At 41.8% G+C, this 19,229-nt stretch overlaps 1 protein-coding gene across 1 annotated transcript; it reads right to left on the reverse strand.

Annotated features, from left to right (window-relative positions):
* Positions 1 to 1,745: 1,745 nt before the first annotated feature.
* LOC139171464 (solute carrier family 2, facilitated glucose transporter member 5-like) lies at positions 1,746 to 17,773 on the reverse strand. The gene is made up of 12 exons (XM_070759711.1): positions 17,678 to 17,773; positions 17,173 to 17,268; positions 16,002 to 16,150; positions 14,787 to 14,911; positions 12,355 to 12,507; positions 12,046 to 12,171; positions 11,682 to 11,869; positions 8,116 to 8,217; positions 6,798 to 6,893; positions 4,408 to 4,483; positions 4,162 to 4,289; positions 1,746 to 1,913 (listed from the first exon to the last, which is right to left on the reverse strand). Exons 1-12 carry the CDS (start codon positions 17,771 to 17,773, stop codon positions 1,746 to 1,748), a joined length of 1,503 nt encoding a protein of 500 aa, XP_070615812.1.
* Between the last annotated feature and the right edge of the window lie 1,456 nt (positions 17,774 to 19,229).

Here is a 19,229-nt window from a genome sequence, read left to right on the forward strand (position 1 = left end):
GATGATGATGATAATGATGATAAATAAATAAATAAATAAATTTTTTTTAAAAATTTAAAAGGGAGATTCCATTGAGATTTGAACCCGGATCTCTGGATTCAAAGTCCAGAGTGCTAACCATTATACTATAGAACTGGCAAGGCTTCTACCCACTCTTCCAAGCAAGTAAAGGGAGGTCAGGAAGAAGTATACGTGACGTCAAAACTCCGCCTCCGAAATTCCATTGTGGGGTTTCCCGGCTCCTTTTGCTTGCAGCATGGCAAACAAAAAAAGGTGGGGAATGCCATGATGGGATTCCCCACTCTCCTCCAGGGCGGTGGCGGTTCACAGTGCTTGAGTGAACGCCGAACCCGAACTTTGCCCGAAGTTTTAAAAAAATTCGGGTTCCGCGTCACAAATGGCACAAAATTCGGTACGAACCCGAATTCTGCGAGTTCGGTTCGCCCAACACTAGTTATGATAAAGGAAGGAATAAGAAAAATAGACATTGAGGAAATGATTATGAGGGGAAGGAAGCAGCAGGCCTGAAAAGGGAAAGGTATGAGAAATAAACAACTATTTTGGAATTATAAACTATAGTGATTAACTGTAGGATTTAAATTGTTGGATTAATTTGACAGTGAATCCAGAAGCCAACCTAGATTTTTTTTTTTTTACTGGAGGTAGCTTTCTCCTTGGGCGTCATATACTTATTATAATAGATTTATTTTAAGTTTTATGATTGAAATGTTATAAACAACAAGATTTCTCTTTTTGGGGAGGGGGAAGAGTTAGGGAAATTCCTTAAATTATGAGATGGGAGACATACTGAAAAGGCTAAAGAGGGAGGAAGAGGAAATAGAAAGGGAGGAAGAGAAGGAGAGAGAGGTAGAGGAGGATTGAAGGAGTAAATATGTAGGAGAAGGAGATGAAGAAAGAAGAAGGGGAGTCTGAGAAAGACTAAAAGGAGCAGATTGGGGTAAGTTATGAAAAGAATAGATGAAGATGGGGATTCTTAAATAATGGATAAGAATGTGCATCTGTATATGTTTTTGTAACATTGGGAGGTATATACATATAATTTGTTTTGTGAAGGTGGAGAAAAATAAAAAACCTTTTGCTAAAAAAAAAAGAGTACCAAAATCATCACCATCACAGTTAGACATATACTTAGAAAATCTTTTTTAAATGAACAGCTTTAAAATGGTAAACAACTGAGGGAATGATGTTCCAAAGGATGGGTGTGATGATAGAAAAGGCTCTTGTCTCATATTATCATTTCATCCAAAATGAAATCAGGATGACCACAATGAAAACCTATTTCGATATTGTCTTGGGTGGCATCTGTGCAGGGGTGGGCTGCTGGGGGTGATTGGGGGTGGGAACGCAGTGGGGTAGCGAAAATGGAGCTCCACCCCAGAGTACCCAATTTGCACTGAAAGATGAAATAAAATGCAGGGCATCCTGCTAAGCCACGCCAACAGTGTGGTAGTAAAAACTTTGGTAGCCTTTCACTGCATCTGTGAAAAAATTCAGGTGCTCAGGCATGAAAATGTGCCGCTCAAACACTATACTTTTCTGCCCACACCGAAAAAAAATTAGAGGGAACATTGATTACAACTCTTTTTCGCCAAACTAGTGTAGAGGAATTAAAAAATAGTCAAAATAAATCCATCTAGGTTGAAGAGAGCTTCTATTTTACTTCACTTTTTAAAAAATTCCAATCAATTTTGAAAATGGGAAGAAAGATACAGTATTTTCTTTTTCTACTCAACCATTATTTTTCTGCAATTTTTGGAAGTGCAGGCCGCCATGTTCTCCTGGATCTCTTCAAATGTCTCGCCACTGGTTTCCGGGACTACTCGGAAAGTGTAAATAAGAGCGAGGATCATAAAAGGGGAGGAGATCAGCAAGTAGTAGAACTGAAAGTAGGACTAGAGACAGAAACAAAAATTAAGAAATACTGTGATCAAAGTTGGCAGGCCCACAAGACGCACAAAATTCTGTAATAAGGTCACCTTTGTACTGAAAAAACATCCCCACAGAGTTTTTAAATAAACATTTTCTTAATACGGTGGTACCTCTACTTACGAACTTAATTTGTTCCGTGACCAGGTTCTTAAGTAGAAAAATTTGTAAGCAGAAGCAATTTTTCCCATAGGAATCAATGTAAAAGCAAATAATGTGTGTGATTGGGGAAACCACAAGGAGGGTGGAGGCCCTGTTTCCTCCCAGGAGATTCCTAGAGAGGCCCCATGGAGGCTTCTCCCTGCCTTTTCTGGTTACAGTTTCGGAGTAAGTGGAAAATGGTTTGAGAAGAGGCAAAAAAAAATCTTGAACACCCGTTTTTTATCTAGAAAAGTTTGTAAGTTTCAGGATTGAAATTAGGATGTAAAAAAATGAAATATTTAGGAGTTTGGTTATTAAAAAATCCTAATAAAATTGCGACGGTTAATTATAACTCAATATGGAAGAGAATTCAAAAGCAGATAAAAAACTGGAAGAAAAAAAGGTTGAGAAGAATGGCAAAATTAGAGCTCTTAAAATGATGATTATTCCAAAAATGATGTATTTATTTCAGGTCTTACCAGGTACCTTTCCAGAGGCAAAATTGAGGGAAAGGGATAGTAAACTAAATTTTTGGATTGAAGGAAATAAAAGACCTAGAATAAGGAAAAGATGGCTGTTTGCTAATGAGAAAGAGGGAGGTGGGGGAGCCCGAGCTTAGAGTTATATAGGGAAGCATTCCAAATAGAAAGATTAATGGAACTACAGTTATTGGGGGGGGGGGGAGTGGGTGAAATTGGAAAAGGAAATCAATAATATAAATAATAAGGAGTTATTATTTTAAAAATGGAGTAAAATAGAAATTAATAATTTAACCGATCCTCTGAAAGCAGTTTTAGAAATATGGTCAAAATGGCAGGGGAAATTGGGAATTAGAAACTCAAAATTATCAACGTTACATGTATTGAATACAAATAATGACGTTAACTTAAGCAGAATTATAAAAGAATTAAATTGTAAAGGGATAATGAGAATAGAACAATTATATGAGAAGGATGGAAGAGTTAATAGAACTCGGTTGGAATGGTGGTTGGGTCAACAGAAATGGCTGCAGATTAACGCAATATATAAATATTTAAATAAAAGTGAGAATAAAGAAGCCTTTTTGAGAGAAGAAAATTGCTTAGAGAAAATATTAAAAGAAAAGATTAATGATACAAAGGCACAGGCAAGTAATATATATAGAATGTTATCGCAAGCGGAAGAGGAAGTAATAAAAGGCTTGACAAGATGTTGGCAAAACAATTTACAAATTGATGAAAGAGAAATGAAAGAAATAGTAGAAAATATATATAAAACCAAGAATACAAGAGTTAGAGAGATGAGAAGGAAAATTTTACATAAATGGTACTATACACCAGCACAACTTTCACACTTCCAGAGGAAAGGGAAAGGTAATTGTTGACATGGTTGCCAAAGGAAAGGAATCTTTATGCATATGTTCTGGGAGTGTGTTGAAGTTCAGAAATTTTGGAAGGAAGTGCAGAATGAAATAAATAAAATGTTAAATATTAAGTGGATAATTACAAAAGAAATAGCGATATTAGTTAAACAAAGAGAATTAAGAGACTTCAAAGAAATAAAAACTGCAGCATTAGAAAGCGCTCAAGCGGTAGTGGTACTGGGTTGGAAAGAGTCTAAAAAATGGACATTACAGAATTGGTACTGGTACATGGTGGATCACATTCACTTTGAAATGATGGAAATAAGATTAAACAATTTTGACGAAAATAAATTGGAGAAGCTGATGGTACGATGGAATAAGGTGAAAGATTATCTGCTGAGTAGAATTTGTGACGAAAATGTGAAAAATTAACTCCAGTCACTCTTTTAATAGTAAACAAATGCAAAGTAGAGCTAAGGAAATTAAAGAATATAAATTAGTAAATATTTGAACCCCCCGCAATTGGTGGTGGTGGTATTGTCAGTCGGGTGATTGGCACATGCACTGTGCACCGTTTTATGTTTGTTTTATGTTAATTTCAATGTGCAAAACCAATAAAAACATATTTTAAAAAAAGAAAAGTTTGTAAGTAGAGGCGTTCTTAGGTAGAGGTACCACTGTATATTTTATTTACTTTTTAATTCAAAATGGTTTATCAAAGAGTCCCTTACCTCAGTCATAATAAACAGCACGTTTACCAAACAATTGACTGAAAAACTGACAATTCCTGCAATCACATACGCGGACGCTCGAGATGACTGGAGGAATAATTCACCAATAATCACAGAAAGAATTGAACCTGGATGGAAAGAAGTCGGCAGGGCTAGTAATATATATGTTTTTAAAGCAACAGCTACAAAAGCTTCCCTTGGTCTTTTTCCAACTGCAAAGACTCCATCTCCCATCTGATCACAAACCTGGTCCCATTACGAAGCCCAGAAGGTAGAAGATAACCAAAACAATGCTGATGAGGGCCAGCACGGGGCTTTTTATCTGTGGAGAAGAAGGAAGCACCTTTGAGGTGACCATCAAAGTAGTAACCCTCCCCGTCCCCCAACTTCACATCTTCAACCAACCTCTTATCTTGCACAGGTTTGGGAACCCTATCTAAAGAAAACTGGCATTCTATGAAATGGACCAACTGGATGAAATTGATGGATTGTTGCAATTGATGGTGCAACTGACCAACTGGATGATATTTAGGCATTGGTGAAATTGACCAATTAGATGAAATTCACAGATGAGTGAAATTGACCTACAGGTCAAAATTGATGAATTGGTGAAATTGATGAAATTGACAGATTGGTACAAATGAAAACTGGATGAAATTGACGAGTTGGTGAAATTGACCAACTGGATGAAATTCACCAGATCAATTTTAACTGGCTGGGAAGGTTTGTATGTGAGACAAAGCACAGAGATGTTAACAGAAGGGCACTCAAGTTGTACAAGTGCATTTGTTCAGTTTCTGTCGGACAAAGTCACCCAGATTTGGATGGACTTGGATTCTGATTGGGCAATCCTGACCGAGATGACAAGGGCAGGTTTTAGTCCTATTGTGTGGGATGAATTTGATCCTGTGACTCCTGAGGATGTGGACAGGGCTGTGGGAGCGTCAAGTTCCTCCAAGTATTTGTTGGACCCGTGCCCCTACTGGTTGGTTTCGGCCAGCAGGGAGGTGACATGAGGCTGGCTCCAGGCTTTGGTTAACCATAATACAACCATTAAAGGGAGCGGTTATAAGGCCCCTCCTCAAGAAGCCTTCCCTGAATTCAGCAGAATTAAAGAACTTTCGTCCAGTGTCCAACCTACCCTTTGAGGGAAAGGTTGTAGAGAAAGCGATGGCGCTACAGCTCCTACGGTCATTGGATGAAATGGATTGTCTAGACCCTTTTCAATCGAACTTCAGATCTGGCAGCATGGAAACTGCTTTGGTCACTAATGGATGATCTCTGGTGAGACCAAGATTCCTCTATCTTCGGGCTACTTGACTTCTCAGCGGCTTTCAATACCATTGACCATGGTATCGTTCTGCAATGACTAAGGGAGTTGGGAGTGGGAGGCATTGTGTTATGGTGGTTCTCCTCCTATCTCTCTGGCTGGTCCCAGTCGGTGTTGGTAAGGGGACAGAGGTCGACCCCTAGATCCCTCTTTTGCAGGGTGCCTCAGGGTTCGGTCCTCTCTCCTCTCCTATTTAATATCTACATGAAACCTCTGGGTGAGATCATCTGATGACATGGAGTGAGGTATCAGCAAAATGCTGATGACATCCCGTTATGTACAGTATATCCGCCACGTGCCAGTTCAGTGAAGCAGTGGATATGATGTGCCAGGGCCTGGAGCTGGGAGGGTCTGGATGGGAGTTAACAGGTTCAGACTTAACTTTGACAAGACCAAGTGGCTGTGAGTATTGCCTCTGAAATACTATATCAACTGTCCATCCTTGGTTCTGGGGAAGGATAAACTGCACCCCTCAGAATGGGCTTGCAATTTGGGTGTCCTCCTAGACTTACAGCTAAGATTAGACAAATGTTTGACTGCTGTAGCTAGAGGGACCTTTGCACAGGTTCGCCTAGTGCACTAATTGTGACCGTACGTGTATCAGGAGGCTCTTCTCACAGTCACTCATGCCCTTGTATCATTGCAACGCGCTCTACATGGGGCTACCCCTGAAGAGTGTCCAGCGTCTACAATTGGTCCAGAATGCAGCTGTGCGAGTTGTTGTGGGTGCCCCTAGGTACACCCACATTACACTCATCCTCTGTGAACTGCACTACCTCCCAATTGGTCTCCGGACACAATTCAAGGTGTTGGTCATTACCTTTAAACCCCTACATGGCTTAGGGCCAGACTACTTCGAAACCACCTTCTACTACATAGCTCCCAGTGACTGGTAAGGGCCCACAGAGTTGGCCTTCTCCTGATCGCATCAACTAAATAGTGTTGGCTGGCTGGTCCATGGAGGGCCTTCTCTGTGGCTGCCCCAGATCTCTGGAACCAGTTACCTCCTGAGATCTGGATTACCCCTACCCTATTGGCCTTCTGGAAAGCGGTAAAGACCTGGCTTTTCCAACAGGCCTGGGGCCATTGATCTTATGGTGGTAACCAGTGAGATCCAGGCATGAATGATACGCAGGGGATTAATTGTTTGGATTGTAAATCATTTTTAAACTCTTTTTAGAAGTTTTTGCACTATTATTGATGATTATATTTTTGCTGTGAGCTGCCTAGAGTCCCTAAGGAATTGGGCGGCATAGAAATTGAAGAAATAAATAAAATAAATAAAAAGAGCAGGAATATAACCCACCTGAAGAGAAAAGAATAGAGCAATATTTGAGATGCTACATAGCAGGAAGCCATTCAAAAGGAGAAATCTCCGCCCTAAAGGCTCGACCATGCCAATCTAGAAAAGAAGCAAAGCAGAATAGGATTAACACTTTGGGACCCTGGAGAAAAACTCCTGAGAAGACCAGGGACAGCCAAAAACACAAGCCACTAGATCATCAAACTAAAGAGCCCACAACAGTTTGCCTCCAGAAATTGTGAATGCTTCAATACTGGAAGCTTTTAAGCTTTAAAGAAGAGGTTGTATTTGTCTGAAGTAGTGTAGGGGTTCCTGCCAAAGCAGGGGGTTGGACTAGAAGACCTCCAAGATCCCTTCCAATTCTGTTGTTGTTATTTTATTCACACACAAAATAAATAAATAAAATTAAATAAATAAATAAGTTTTTTTTTTTAAAGAACCAGTAATACACAACAAACAAGAGCCGGGGTGGCGCAGCAGGTAGAGTGCTCTACTGCAGGTCACTAAAGCTGACTGTAGATCTGTAGGTCAGTGGTTCAAATCTCATCACTGGCTCAAGGTTGACTCATCCTTCCATCCTTCCGAGGTGGGTAAAATGAGGACCTGGATTGTGGGGGCAATATGCTGGCTCTGTTAAAAAGTGCCATTGCTAACATGTTGTAAGCTGCCCTGAATCTAAGGAGAAGGGCGGCATAAAAAATAAAATAAATAAAATAAAATAAATAACCAGTAATACACAACAAACAAGATTTATATGCTGGATTTCATATCACAATATCACAAGTCGAACACTTCCCAAGCGTCTAGGACTGTGTGGTGTGTTTTCATATGATGCATGTACGATGGCCTTTTGCAACTGACAGATCGTGATTTTGTCAATGTTTATTGTTTCCAAATGCTGGCTGAGGTCTTTTGGCACAGCACACAGTGTGTCAATTACTACTGGAACCATCTGTACTGGTTTATGCCAGAGTAGTTGTAATTCGATTTTAAGATCCAGATATAGGCTACATTTTTCTTAGTTGTTTTTCATCAATTCGACTGTCACCTGGTATGGTGACATCAATGATCCACACTACCTCCTTTTCCACAACCGTTGTTGTTGTTGTTGTTGTTGTTGTTGTTATCATTATCATTAACATTTCTTCATCAAGGCTGAAATGATTCTGGTCTTTGCTTTTGCTATCGTGTTTTTGCTAATTTGAACTGCTTCCTGATGGTTGTATTACTTTGGGGTACATCACCCTACAAGGGTGGGGTGATAAAAGCAGCTGAGAACACAAACAAGCTAGTAATCAAGTGAGGATATAAAGTGGCTTACGATTGTCAGAAGCATCAGCTGGATGATCAAGCCTCCTGCTAATGGAATGCCGCCTGTAGTCATTCCCAAAGTTTTATAGCTTTTCTTGATGAAAAATATAATCTGTAATCAAAGACAAAAGAGGTGCAGATGGAGGCACACATAGGATTTGGGTCAGGCTCTAAAATCCCCTATTGCAACTCTTCATCACCTGTAGACTGAATTCTGCTAAACTAAAGCACATAAAGCTTAGACGTCAGTGATGACAAACATTTTTTGGTTTGCGTGCCAAAAGTGGTGTGTGTGGGTATGCTAACATGCAGGCATGTGCCCACACCCCTTCCCTCCCCCCTGCATGTGCAACCCCTCCCCCTGCTGTCCCCCGCGCATGCTCACAGGCCTTTCTGAAATGTAGTAGGTGAAACCGGAAGTTCGGAAAAATGCTGCTCTCTCCAAACAATGTTTTTTAAAGCTCTAACCAGGGGAGTAAAATAATGTGCTGAAGTTGACCAGACTAAGGACGCTAGCCAGATGAATACCTGGTAGGCAGATTTTTTCCCCCTCTATTTTCCTTCCCCAAAACTAAGGTGTGTCTTATATTACAATGTGTCTTATATGCTGAAAAATATGGTAACTTGGATAAAGGAATGGATTCTGCTGAGAAATGCAAGATTGTTGACCTTGACCTACAATTAGGCTGGCACGTGTTTCTTTGGAATGGTAAACATAGCAATAACATTTAGCAATAGCGTTTAGACTTATACAGTGATACCTCATCTTACAAACCCATCATCATACAAACTTTTCAAAATACAAACCCGGGGTTTAAGGTTTTTTTGCCTCTTCCAAACTATTTTTACCTTACAAACCCAAGCCACAGCCACTGGGATGCCCCGCCTCTGGACTTCTGCTGCCAGCAAAGCACCCATTTTGCGCTGCTGGTATGCCCCTGAGGCTCCCCTCCATGGGAAACACCACCTCCAGACTTCCGTGTTTTTGCGATACTGCAGGGGAATCCCAGCAGCGCAAAAACGGGTGCTTCGCTGGCAACGGAAGTCCGGAGGTGGGGTTTCCTCAGCAAAATCACAGCATCACAACGGAAATCCGGAGGTGGGAATTTGAGGACTTCCGTGTTTTTGCGATGCTGCAATTTCGCTTAGGCTCCCCTCGCTGGGAAACCCCACCTCCGGACTTCCGTTGCGAGCAAGGCACCCATTTTTGCACTGCTGGGATTCCCCTGCAGCATCACAAATATACAGAAGTCCGGAGGTGGGGTTTCCCATGGAGGGGAGCCTCAAGGGAATCCCAGCAGCGCAGAAACAGGTGCTTCGGCTGGCAAAAGGGGTGAGTTTTGGGCTTGCAATAATCGCTTTTCCATTGATTCCATGGGAAACATTGTTTCGTCTTACAAACTTTTCACCTTACAAACCTTGTCCCGGAACCAATTAAGTTCGTAATACAAGGTATCACTATATACCACTTCACAGTACTTTATAGCCTCCCTAAGCAGTTTACAGAGAGTAAGCAAATCCCCCCAACAATCTGGCTCCTCATTTTACCGACCTTGGAAGGATGGAAGGCTGAGTCAACCTTGAGCCTACTCAGATTTGATCAGCAGAAGTAGCTTGCACTCCTGTACTCTAACCACTACACCACTGCATAAATACTTTCAAAGAGATTATATAAGAAACACACTACTAAGGATGTGCAAAAAAATTAAAGAGCACCTTTATATTAAGATACCAGTATGGCGTTTGACAATGGAAGCTTTGACGTCTAAATATTATTAACATAAGAACTTTGGTTAGATGTAAAGCTATCTTAAATGAAGAAGGGATTTTTTAAAAAACAAAAACAAAAAACAGAGATGCTGAGTGAAATGGGGAGTAATATATCTTGGAATGCATATACAGATAAAATATACATTGACAAAGACATAAAGTTGCAAGGGTTTTATAATGAATTAACAGAATTAAATAAAATCTAAATAGGAGTAGATGAGAAAGTAATAAAGAAATTATAACTATAATTATATCCTGGGCATAAACCTAATGGAAGAGCAAGTTAAAGAAACAATGATAGTATGGGCCAACAATTTCAACGACGTATAAAGAAAAATTTTATAAGATGTTTTACAGATAGCATTACCTGCTACGGAAAATGCATCTGGTCTTTCTCAATAGCTTATTAATGCTGGCAGTAGGCTCCCTAATTAGGGCAGTGGATCGGGCAGCCCCAAAACCAATAGTAATACAGGGAGAGAGGCATTACGAGGTGAAGAAAATTTTAGATTCAAGGTTGCATAGATTGCAATATCTAGTGCAAGGGGTACTTCTTGTATTTGGGCACTTGGGTCAAGAGCCGAGATGCAAAGGCAGATAGGTTGGTTAAACAGTTTCATGGTTTAACCTAAGAGACCTCCAGGGAGAGGATGTGGGGGCTGAGGTGAGCTCTGACAACTGTATTTTTTGGAGTATAAGATGCACCTTAGTTTTTGGGGAGGAAAAACTCTACAAAGACAGGGTTTGGAAAACATTCTTTGCAGAGAGAAATAATGGAAGAGCCTGCAAGGTAAGAGCTGGGAAGATTGTTAGCAGGTAGTTACAGCTGGGGGGGGAAAAGCTACATTCAGAGTATACGGCGCACCCAAATTACCAGCCTCTTTCAGGGAGGAAAAAGGTGTGTCTTATACTCCGAAAAATATGGTAATTTCTCCATTTTTGCTTTGTCTGGCAGGAAGATTTCTTCAACTAAGGGGGTCAGCCTGTGAACCCTGAAACTGACCTGACTGGATCCATATGGGAGCGTCAATGTTGCCACACTGGAACTGAGGGATAAGGAGGGGGGATTAGAGATAGAGGGGTTTGTGTAGCCAAAATAAAATGCTTTCTCTTGAGAACAGAGGACATTCTTGCCCCCTGGGCAATGTAGAAATAGGAGATTGGACTATGTGACAGATCGTTTAGGATTTTAGGGAAATGTTCTCTTTTAACTGAATGAAAACGGTGGCAACCCTTAGAGTCGGTTTTCACCAGATATGTGCCAATATGATTTTTCCAATAAAGCAATCCTTTGAGGAATTTACCAGCCTTGGAGTTTTGCTTGCTATGGTTCGATCATACTTGAAACCCTGACACCCTATTTGTCTCACACCAACTATCTCAACTGTGCCGTCTCTTGCCTCTCTGGAATGCAGCACCTCTCTCCTGGGAATCCAGACCACATTCCATCACAGAAACTGTAACAGCTGCCTCTCCACCCCTCTGTTGTACTGCAACCCAGGAAGAGACTGGATGTGGATCCAAAACAGAGGAGGGTTGCTACCAGTTCACCCCCACCTGCCCAGGAATCATCACAGACAATCTGCACGTATGCAGCAACTTCTGCACGTGCGCCGGAGCGGCACACACAGATCTCTGAACCAGTAGCCAAAGATAAAGAAATGCAATACTGGTCCAGAAAAGTTATTCCTTGCTACAAGCCAACCACTCGGCACTTTGAGGAGGACTAAAACTCCAAATTTGAACCCTGGGAAAAGCAAATAGCACATCTTTTCTATGTGACAGTTGCTAGGGGACATCACTTACTACTGGTATTTGCACAAATCGAACCGTGAAGACCAAGACCACGATGGTGATGAGATTCCACCGGAGGCTGCGGAAGTGAAGAAGTTGCCACACTGTCATGTTCTTCTGGCTACTTTCGGCAAGCTGTTCCTGACGAAGTTCTTCCAACTCATCCTCAACGTCGTCTTCCCCTCTTAGCTCCTTCAAGACTAAAGGAGGAAGAAGAGGAGGGGGAGGCAAGGACATGTGCAAAGGGGCTATATTTGGGTGGAGCCACCGAGCCCTTTAGATCTGAAGGGCAGAAGTTGGGCTTACAGGCCTCATCCTCCCTTTGGGCCAGACAAGCAACTCGTAAGACCGTAACGCCAGATTCGCATGGTCGTACCTTGCCTTGCTTTCTCTATGTTGTTCCTCTGCAAGTACAGAAACCTCGGACTTTCTGGAGAAAGCACCAACAATATACTACTAAGTATGGCAAATACGGCTGGAACGCTCACTAAAAATGAGTAATCTGTGGTGGAGAGGAAGGGAGGGAGAGAGAACGTTAGGAAGCTCCTCTTCCTACTGCATTTTTACTCTTTTCTACTTCCTTTTATCTTGCTTTGATTCCTCTGCGCTTGGACAATGGAATGATATCCTCCCTGGCTTAGCATGACTTAAACTTTACAGCAAGGATGGAGGTGGAAATACTTACTTTCTTCATTTCCCCAGATGTAGGGCCTCAGTAAGATTTCGGCCAGAATGTATCCCCAACTGAGGAAGAGGAGCAAAGTGATCACCAAGGTTCCCCTGAGATTCAAGGAAGAGATTTCAAGGATGTAGAGAATTGTGGCCCAACTAAGGGTCCCTGTGGGATGAATTAAACATTGCATTACGGTCACAGCTTGCATTCTAGCAAGTGCAGAATTTAGGGGCACCTACAGTGTGCATCTGGCCCTGAGATTTGCAGATTTAAATGTCCAAGTTAGGGAGCACTGGGTTATAAAAGTGTTGTCCTTCCAATGCAATCTTCGCTTGTTCCTGCCTGGTGCTCTAATTTGGGCTGATATCTCAAAACTGATCCTATAGCCAAGAAATTAGAGCATGTGCAAAGAGACCCTGGTTTACCAGCTCTTTTCTCTCAGTCGGTTCTTCCTTCTCATTTCACAGGACTGAATCTGACTGCCATCTCCTTACGACTAAAATCCTTGGACTCTTCTTTAACCAGATTTATTGAAGGGGAGACAGAGTTAGGTTGCAGAAATCTTGGCATGCGTCTACAGGCAGTCGTTGACTTGTGACTACGTCTGAGCCCAAGATTTCTGTTGTTAAGCAAAACATTTGTTAAGAGAGCTTTGCCCCCTTTTACAACCTTTCTTGCCATCGTTATTAAGTGAATCACTGCAATTGCTAAGTTGGTCACAGGATGGTTAAGTGAATCTGACTTCCCCTTTGATTTTGCTGGCTAGAAGATCGCAAGAGAAGATCGCATGACTTCAGGACACTGCAACCGTTGTAAATACGAGTCAGTTGCCCAGCATCCGAATTCTGATCGTGCAAGTATGGGGCTAGTCATAAATGTTTTAAATGCTGTTGTAAGTTTGAACAGTCACTAAATGAACTGTTGTAAGTTGAGGACTGTTTGTACATTTCTTCTACATCCAAATTATTTCTCCATTCATTATGGAGATTTATTCCTGGTGGCTTCACTCCTCTGTTTCCTTGCTAATGGAAGTAATAAATGTATACTGCACTCTCAGAATATTTGTTAACAAAAAGTTTTCCTGAACCGGTGCAAACCGGCTGAATCCCACCGCTGACTCAGAATATTTGCAAACAACCATCCTGATTCCCAGACTCCCAGAAACCCACTGTCAGGCTTCTCCCGACTTGAGTGTGTAGGAAAGAAAGACCCTCAACTCCAATTTCTAAACTGACAGGATTACTTTCACAAAAGCCAAGTGGTTACAGCATAAGCAAAACTGGATCTCAATATTCCTGCATGAAGCCTGTGATTTTCCCTCTGCCCTGGCCCTGCCTTCTTCACCAGTTAATCAATGTCAAATGATATATGGACTGTTGTGGTTGGCTCACAGCCAGCTCCTCTGGTAACAGATTTTGAACCGGATGAGCCGAATCCGTCTGAGCATCAGAGAGCTGTGTGGCTCTCAGAGGATTCAGACAGTGAGGGGGAAGGAGAGATGGAAGCTGAAGGTGCTGGAGAGATAGAGGCAGAGGCCCCTGCACTGCCTGTGGAACCCCCATCTAGGGCCTCGTCTGAATCAGATGAGAAAGGGGTGATTAATGACCCCATCCTCAATGTGTGGGTGCACAGGATTATGGGACGACAGGAGCAGCTGCGCAGATGCAGAAGAAGATCCTAATCACATCTGGGAGTAATTAGGGAATTCTGCAGCAGGCTTCAAAGAGCAGGTTTTGTGGGAGTGCTGCTTGCAGGAGTTATCGTTCGTGGTTTAACAGAGACAAAGAAACATCTGGAGTTTCATCTCTAAACCAACATCTTGCATCCTCGGAAAAACCCAGTTTTTGGACAATTGTGCTTTGAAAGATTGTAGCTCTTGAAACAAAAACTGAGTACCTTTGCTGCAGCCCAGTTTGGAGGTATTCTTTACAAACCTTGGGTGGGGGGGCTTTGAGATGTTTGTTATCGGCTTGGCAGAAAACCCTAACCTTTGGGTCATAAACTGACATTCTTCTGCCTGTCATTGCGGCTCTCCGCCAATTTATAAAACAATATATTTTGTGTTTTGGAAACCTCCAGTCTGTGTGTGTGATTTTGTCTTTCCTTGCTGCTCATCCGGCCCCTCAGGCAGAACAGAGACTAGATGTTTTGAGAATGACTTTGAGGTTTCGTGCCTCTTTGGTGGAGTTTCACATGCCATTCTCAAAGTAGTGTCCTTGATCGGCCTCGTTATGGTCCAGATTGACAGTTTTGGTTCCTGTCACCCTGTCATCTGCCCTCTTACCTCCCCAATCCTACTCTTCACTTCACCAATCCTAAACTCCTAAATTAAGGGACGTTTAATGAAAAGGTAGAATTCAGCCCTTTTATTTGGGGGCTCATAATAAAGGGGTCTGTCATCATTTGGAGTTGGAGACTTTGGCCCACCAGGGTCAAGGACTCACCTGACCATATTCCTACAAAAAAACGAGCAAAGAAGGTGAATTCAATGCGCCGGAATATTTTATCAAAACACATAATGGCCGACGAAAAAATGCTAAATCCGTTGCTAATTAAGATGGCAGATTTTCTGAAAAGACACAGAAAGAGACACATTCAATATCCCCCAAATGCTAATTTTTAAGAGACTAGACAGCCATTTGTCTAGAATGGCATAGGGTGAGCAGGGGGTTGGATTGTCTGTCTGTCTGTTTGTCTGTCTGACTATCTATCTATCTATTAGACTTCTATGCCACACAATCCCATAGGACTAAGGGCAGTTTACAATAATACAAATATAATACAATAAGAAAAAGAAATCAAATATTAATAATAAAGTGACCAATCGTCCTACTTTAGGGAGGACAGTCCTTCTTTTGTAGGTTCGGTCCTTCCTCACAAAGTGTCCTCTGACTTGTCCTCCTTTTAGATATTTTTAAACTAATCTGTTAATCTCTGTATTCAGAGATGCCACGCTGAAGTGCTACATGTCATGTGATGGTACAGTTCGGAAAGACACGATTATGAAATGCCTGCGCAGGGCACAGGAGAACTTCACGTGTCTCACATTTGTCTCCCACCAGGCAACAATATTTGTGTTTACTTCCAACGGAAATACGAAATTATTTCTTTCTCAGTGAATATTATACTCAGGTAAGTACAATTCACGTTTTATTAATTCATTAATTCAATTTTATACACCCTGTTTTCAACACAAGTGTAAAATAATTTAAACATAGATTTAGTAAAGTTTTATCGCTTTTGTTATTAGAGATTTAGTTTTAATTATTAATTTTATTTATTCATAATGACATAAAAACTATCACCGCCCCTGTAAAAATGCATGTCCAATCAATCAATAACATACATACCAATTAAACATGGCTTGGCCGTGCCAGATGCTAAGACCTCCAAGATCTCTTCCAGCTCTGTTAATCGGTCATTTGTTAAATATTTATTTAAACACAGCTCCTGTTGGTCTTGGTTAATTTAAACTTCGGTTCTTTTTTCAGTGGATCAAATTGTATTCTCTTGGGTTAGGAACTAAGTGGATACTCAAGAAATGGCTTCACGTTATATGCTAATGGACGACACCAATGCCAACAGAAAGACCCGAAATTTTTGCATTTTATTGTTTATCTACAGGCCCAGAAATTCTATTCAAAATGTGCCTACTATACCTGCCATATCTGTCTGCCAGGCAGCCCCAGAGATACACCCCAAAAAGGCCTCCAAGCGGGATTAAACTGATGAGTAATAGCAGGACCTTTATATCTGTGGTGCCTTTCCCAAGTGCCTCCTTCTGAACAGTCTGAACATGCATCTGTGTCTTAAAAACATAAATTGGAAAAACGCATTGAGAACATATAACGGTGCTGTACTGCCTTCCCAGCCGCCTCCCTTCACCTCACTTAACATCCCTGCAAGGTAGGCTAGCCGTCTGGCAGTCCTTAAAGAAGGAATCTGGAGCAGAAATGTGTTTATTTATTTGTTAAAACTTTGGGACATTTCCTCCCCTCCAAACAATAACGTTGGACCTTCGGCCATTATGCTGGGCAGATGAGACCCACCAGACTGAAAACAGCACTGAGGGGGTTTTTTTTCTTGAAGGAAAACAAACCATGGTTGGTTTCCAAAAGGTGCTTTTTCAAGAAGCAAGTGGGTGTTCTGGTTTTTCTTTGAAGACATTTCACTCCAAGAAGCTTCTTCGGTTCTGCCTGGATGATTAGATTCCTTGCAGACAGCTGGTCAGTTGCATTGTTTTAGACAGCCATTGAAGCCACTTGCAGGGGAAAGGAGGGGAGGGGAAGGGAAAGGAAAGGAAAACAGGGAAAGGAAAAAGGAAAGGAAAGAAAGAGAGAGGGAAATGGAAAGTAACAGAAGAGATGGAAAAAGTCATGGAAGCAAGGAAGGAAAAGACAGGGAAGGGAAGGAAGAAGGAAAGAGGGAAGGAAAGGAAAAAGGAGAGGAAATGAAATCAAGGAAAGGAAAGAAAGAGAGAGGGAAATGGAAAGTAAAAGAAGAGATGGAAAAAGTTGAGGAAGTAAGGAAGGAAAAGACAGAAGGGAAGGAAGAAGGAAGGGAAGGAAAGGGAAAGGGAGAAAAAATGGAAAAGGAATGGAAAGGCAAAAAGGGAAAGGAAGGTGGGAAAAGTGGAGGAGAGAGGACGCGGCAAGCAACCCTATTTGAAAACCCAATGGGGTGAAATAAGCCAGGATCCGTGTGCCATGAACGTCACTGGGCCCATGCAGAGCAACCTCAGCCACTCTAATGCAGGAAGGTGGGTTGTGTGAATAACAGCTAAGCACCAAACCCAGGACCACCCAGTGAAACCCAGGGCAGCTCACTTACCAGAAAGGGATTGTTGATCATAAAGTAGATGTATCCTTGTTGCAAAAACCCCAAACTGGACCCCACCAATGAGAGAATGAGTGGGCGAGTCAGTTTCTATGAGAAGGAGCAGGAGGGGGGAAACAACAACACAATTCCTTCAGTAGAAAGGACCAACACAACATAGACAACACCTCTTAGAACCTCCCCTCTTCCTTTCACCCTTCCAATTTGGGAAGGTGTCCAATCCTTCTGCATGTGCTTTATTGTTTAGGGAAAGCTAATTATTTCCCCCAAGTTAGTTTGGATGCCGAGGCATCTCCTGGTGGTCTCTCATCCACAACCAAACCAGGTGAGACTTAGATTCCAAACATTTTCTAGGCTCTGCCTTTAAAAAAAAAAAATGCAGTTGAGAGCTGATCCTCTTCCGAAATTATTGATAATTTCTTTGCCCTGCCTTGCCTTGAGGTTTTGAAATAACCACGGATCAAGATAAACCGCAACTTTGGCCGCCCTCCGAACTCACATCACTTGGGATTGGAGATTCTGATTCCTCGTCGTCCTCCATCCTTAAGGGAAGATCGAGCAAAAATGAAAAGAAAGCAAAAAAGAGTCTATCCATTTGTTCATTCTTCCACCATCTTTACAAATGATTCTCCTCCAGAATCCAGCTAAAGAACCTCCCAAAAAAAGATGGCGGCATCTACAGACCTGACAGAACTCCGTGATGCCACCAGCAGTTTGCTACTGACTTAGGCCCAGACTATCTACGGGACTGTCTCCACCTCCCAGAGACCAATAAGATCACACAGGGTTGGCCTCTTCCAGGTCCTGTCAACTAAGCAATGCAGGTTGGTGGGGCTGCAGGGAAGGGCCTTCTCTGTGACTGCCCCGGCTCTATGAAACCAACTCCCCACCCCCCAATGTCTGTACTGCTCCCACCCCTACTGGCCTTCTGTAAGGCCCCACCCCCCGATGTCTGTACTGCTCCCACCCCTACTGGCCTTTGCCAGCAGGCCTTGGGGCCGTGAACATCACATCTCTCACGACCGAATCGTGTTGAATGGTATGTATGTGTGTTGATTGGATTGTTGAGTTGTGGGTTTTTTTAACTGGGGTTTATAGTTTTAGATTTCTATATTTGACTTCTTTTTATTGTATTTGTATCTTTTTTATATTATTGTAAGCTGCCCTTCAGGATTGGGTGGCATAGATAGATAGATAGATAGATAGATAGATAGATAGATAGATAGATAGATAGATAGATAGATAGATAGATAGATAGATAGATAGATAGATAGATGAGATGGATAGATTAGAAAGATAGATAGATAGATGGTTGGTAGGTAGGTAGGTAGGTAGGTAGGTAGATAGATAGATAGATAGATAGATAGATAGATAGATAGATAGATAGATAGATAGATAGATAGATCAATCTACAGCAGTGTTTCCCAACCTTGACAACTTGAAGATATCTGGACTTCAATTCCCAGAAGTCCCCAGCCAGCATTCGTCCAAATATCTTCAAGTTGCCAAGGTTGGGAAACACTGATCTACAGAACCAGTGCGAACCAGGAAGAACCCCATAATAAATTGTAATAAATTCCTCAAATTTGTTAGCACCAGCCCTGACCTCCCACTGCTCCTCTTCTAGTCCATTTGGAAAAGGTCAGTCTCCAATTTTTAGATATTAAGGCTGGAAATTATTTTTTAAAAAGCCAACTTACAATTTTTGGGGCGGGATGTCTTGGAGTAAAAGGAGAAAAAGCACAGCTGTCTTTTCTTTGGAAGGAAAAATGATGGAATGATGGAACAGCAGCGAGAGCCAATCAGGAGAAAGTGGCGGGAACATTCCGGAAAAAGCGGAATGGCAGTTAAGGAGCTGTTTTGCATAAATTTACATCCAGGTTTCTCTCCCCCCCCCCCTTTTAGGGGTTGAAATGTCTCTTGCTTACTGAGAGTTTTGTTAAGTGAATTTTGCACCAATCTACAGCCCTGCTCCAAGAAATCATGTCTCCGTGGTAGTGATTTCTATATTTGGAATGCTGGCAGTTGTTGTTGTTGTTGTTGTTGTTATT

The sequence above is a fragment of the Erythrolamprus reginae genome, chromosome 8 (genome assembly GCF_031021105.1).
Source record: "Erythrolamprus reginae isolate rEryReg1 chromosome 8, rEryReg1.hap1, whole genome shotgun sequence".
Classification (NCBI taxonomy): domain Eukaryota; kingdom Metazoa; phylum Chordata; class Lepidosauria; order Squamata; family Dipsadidae; genus Erythrolamprus; species Erythrolamprus reginae.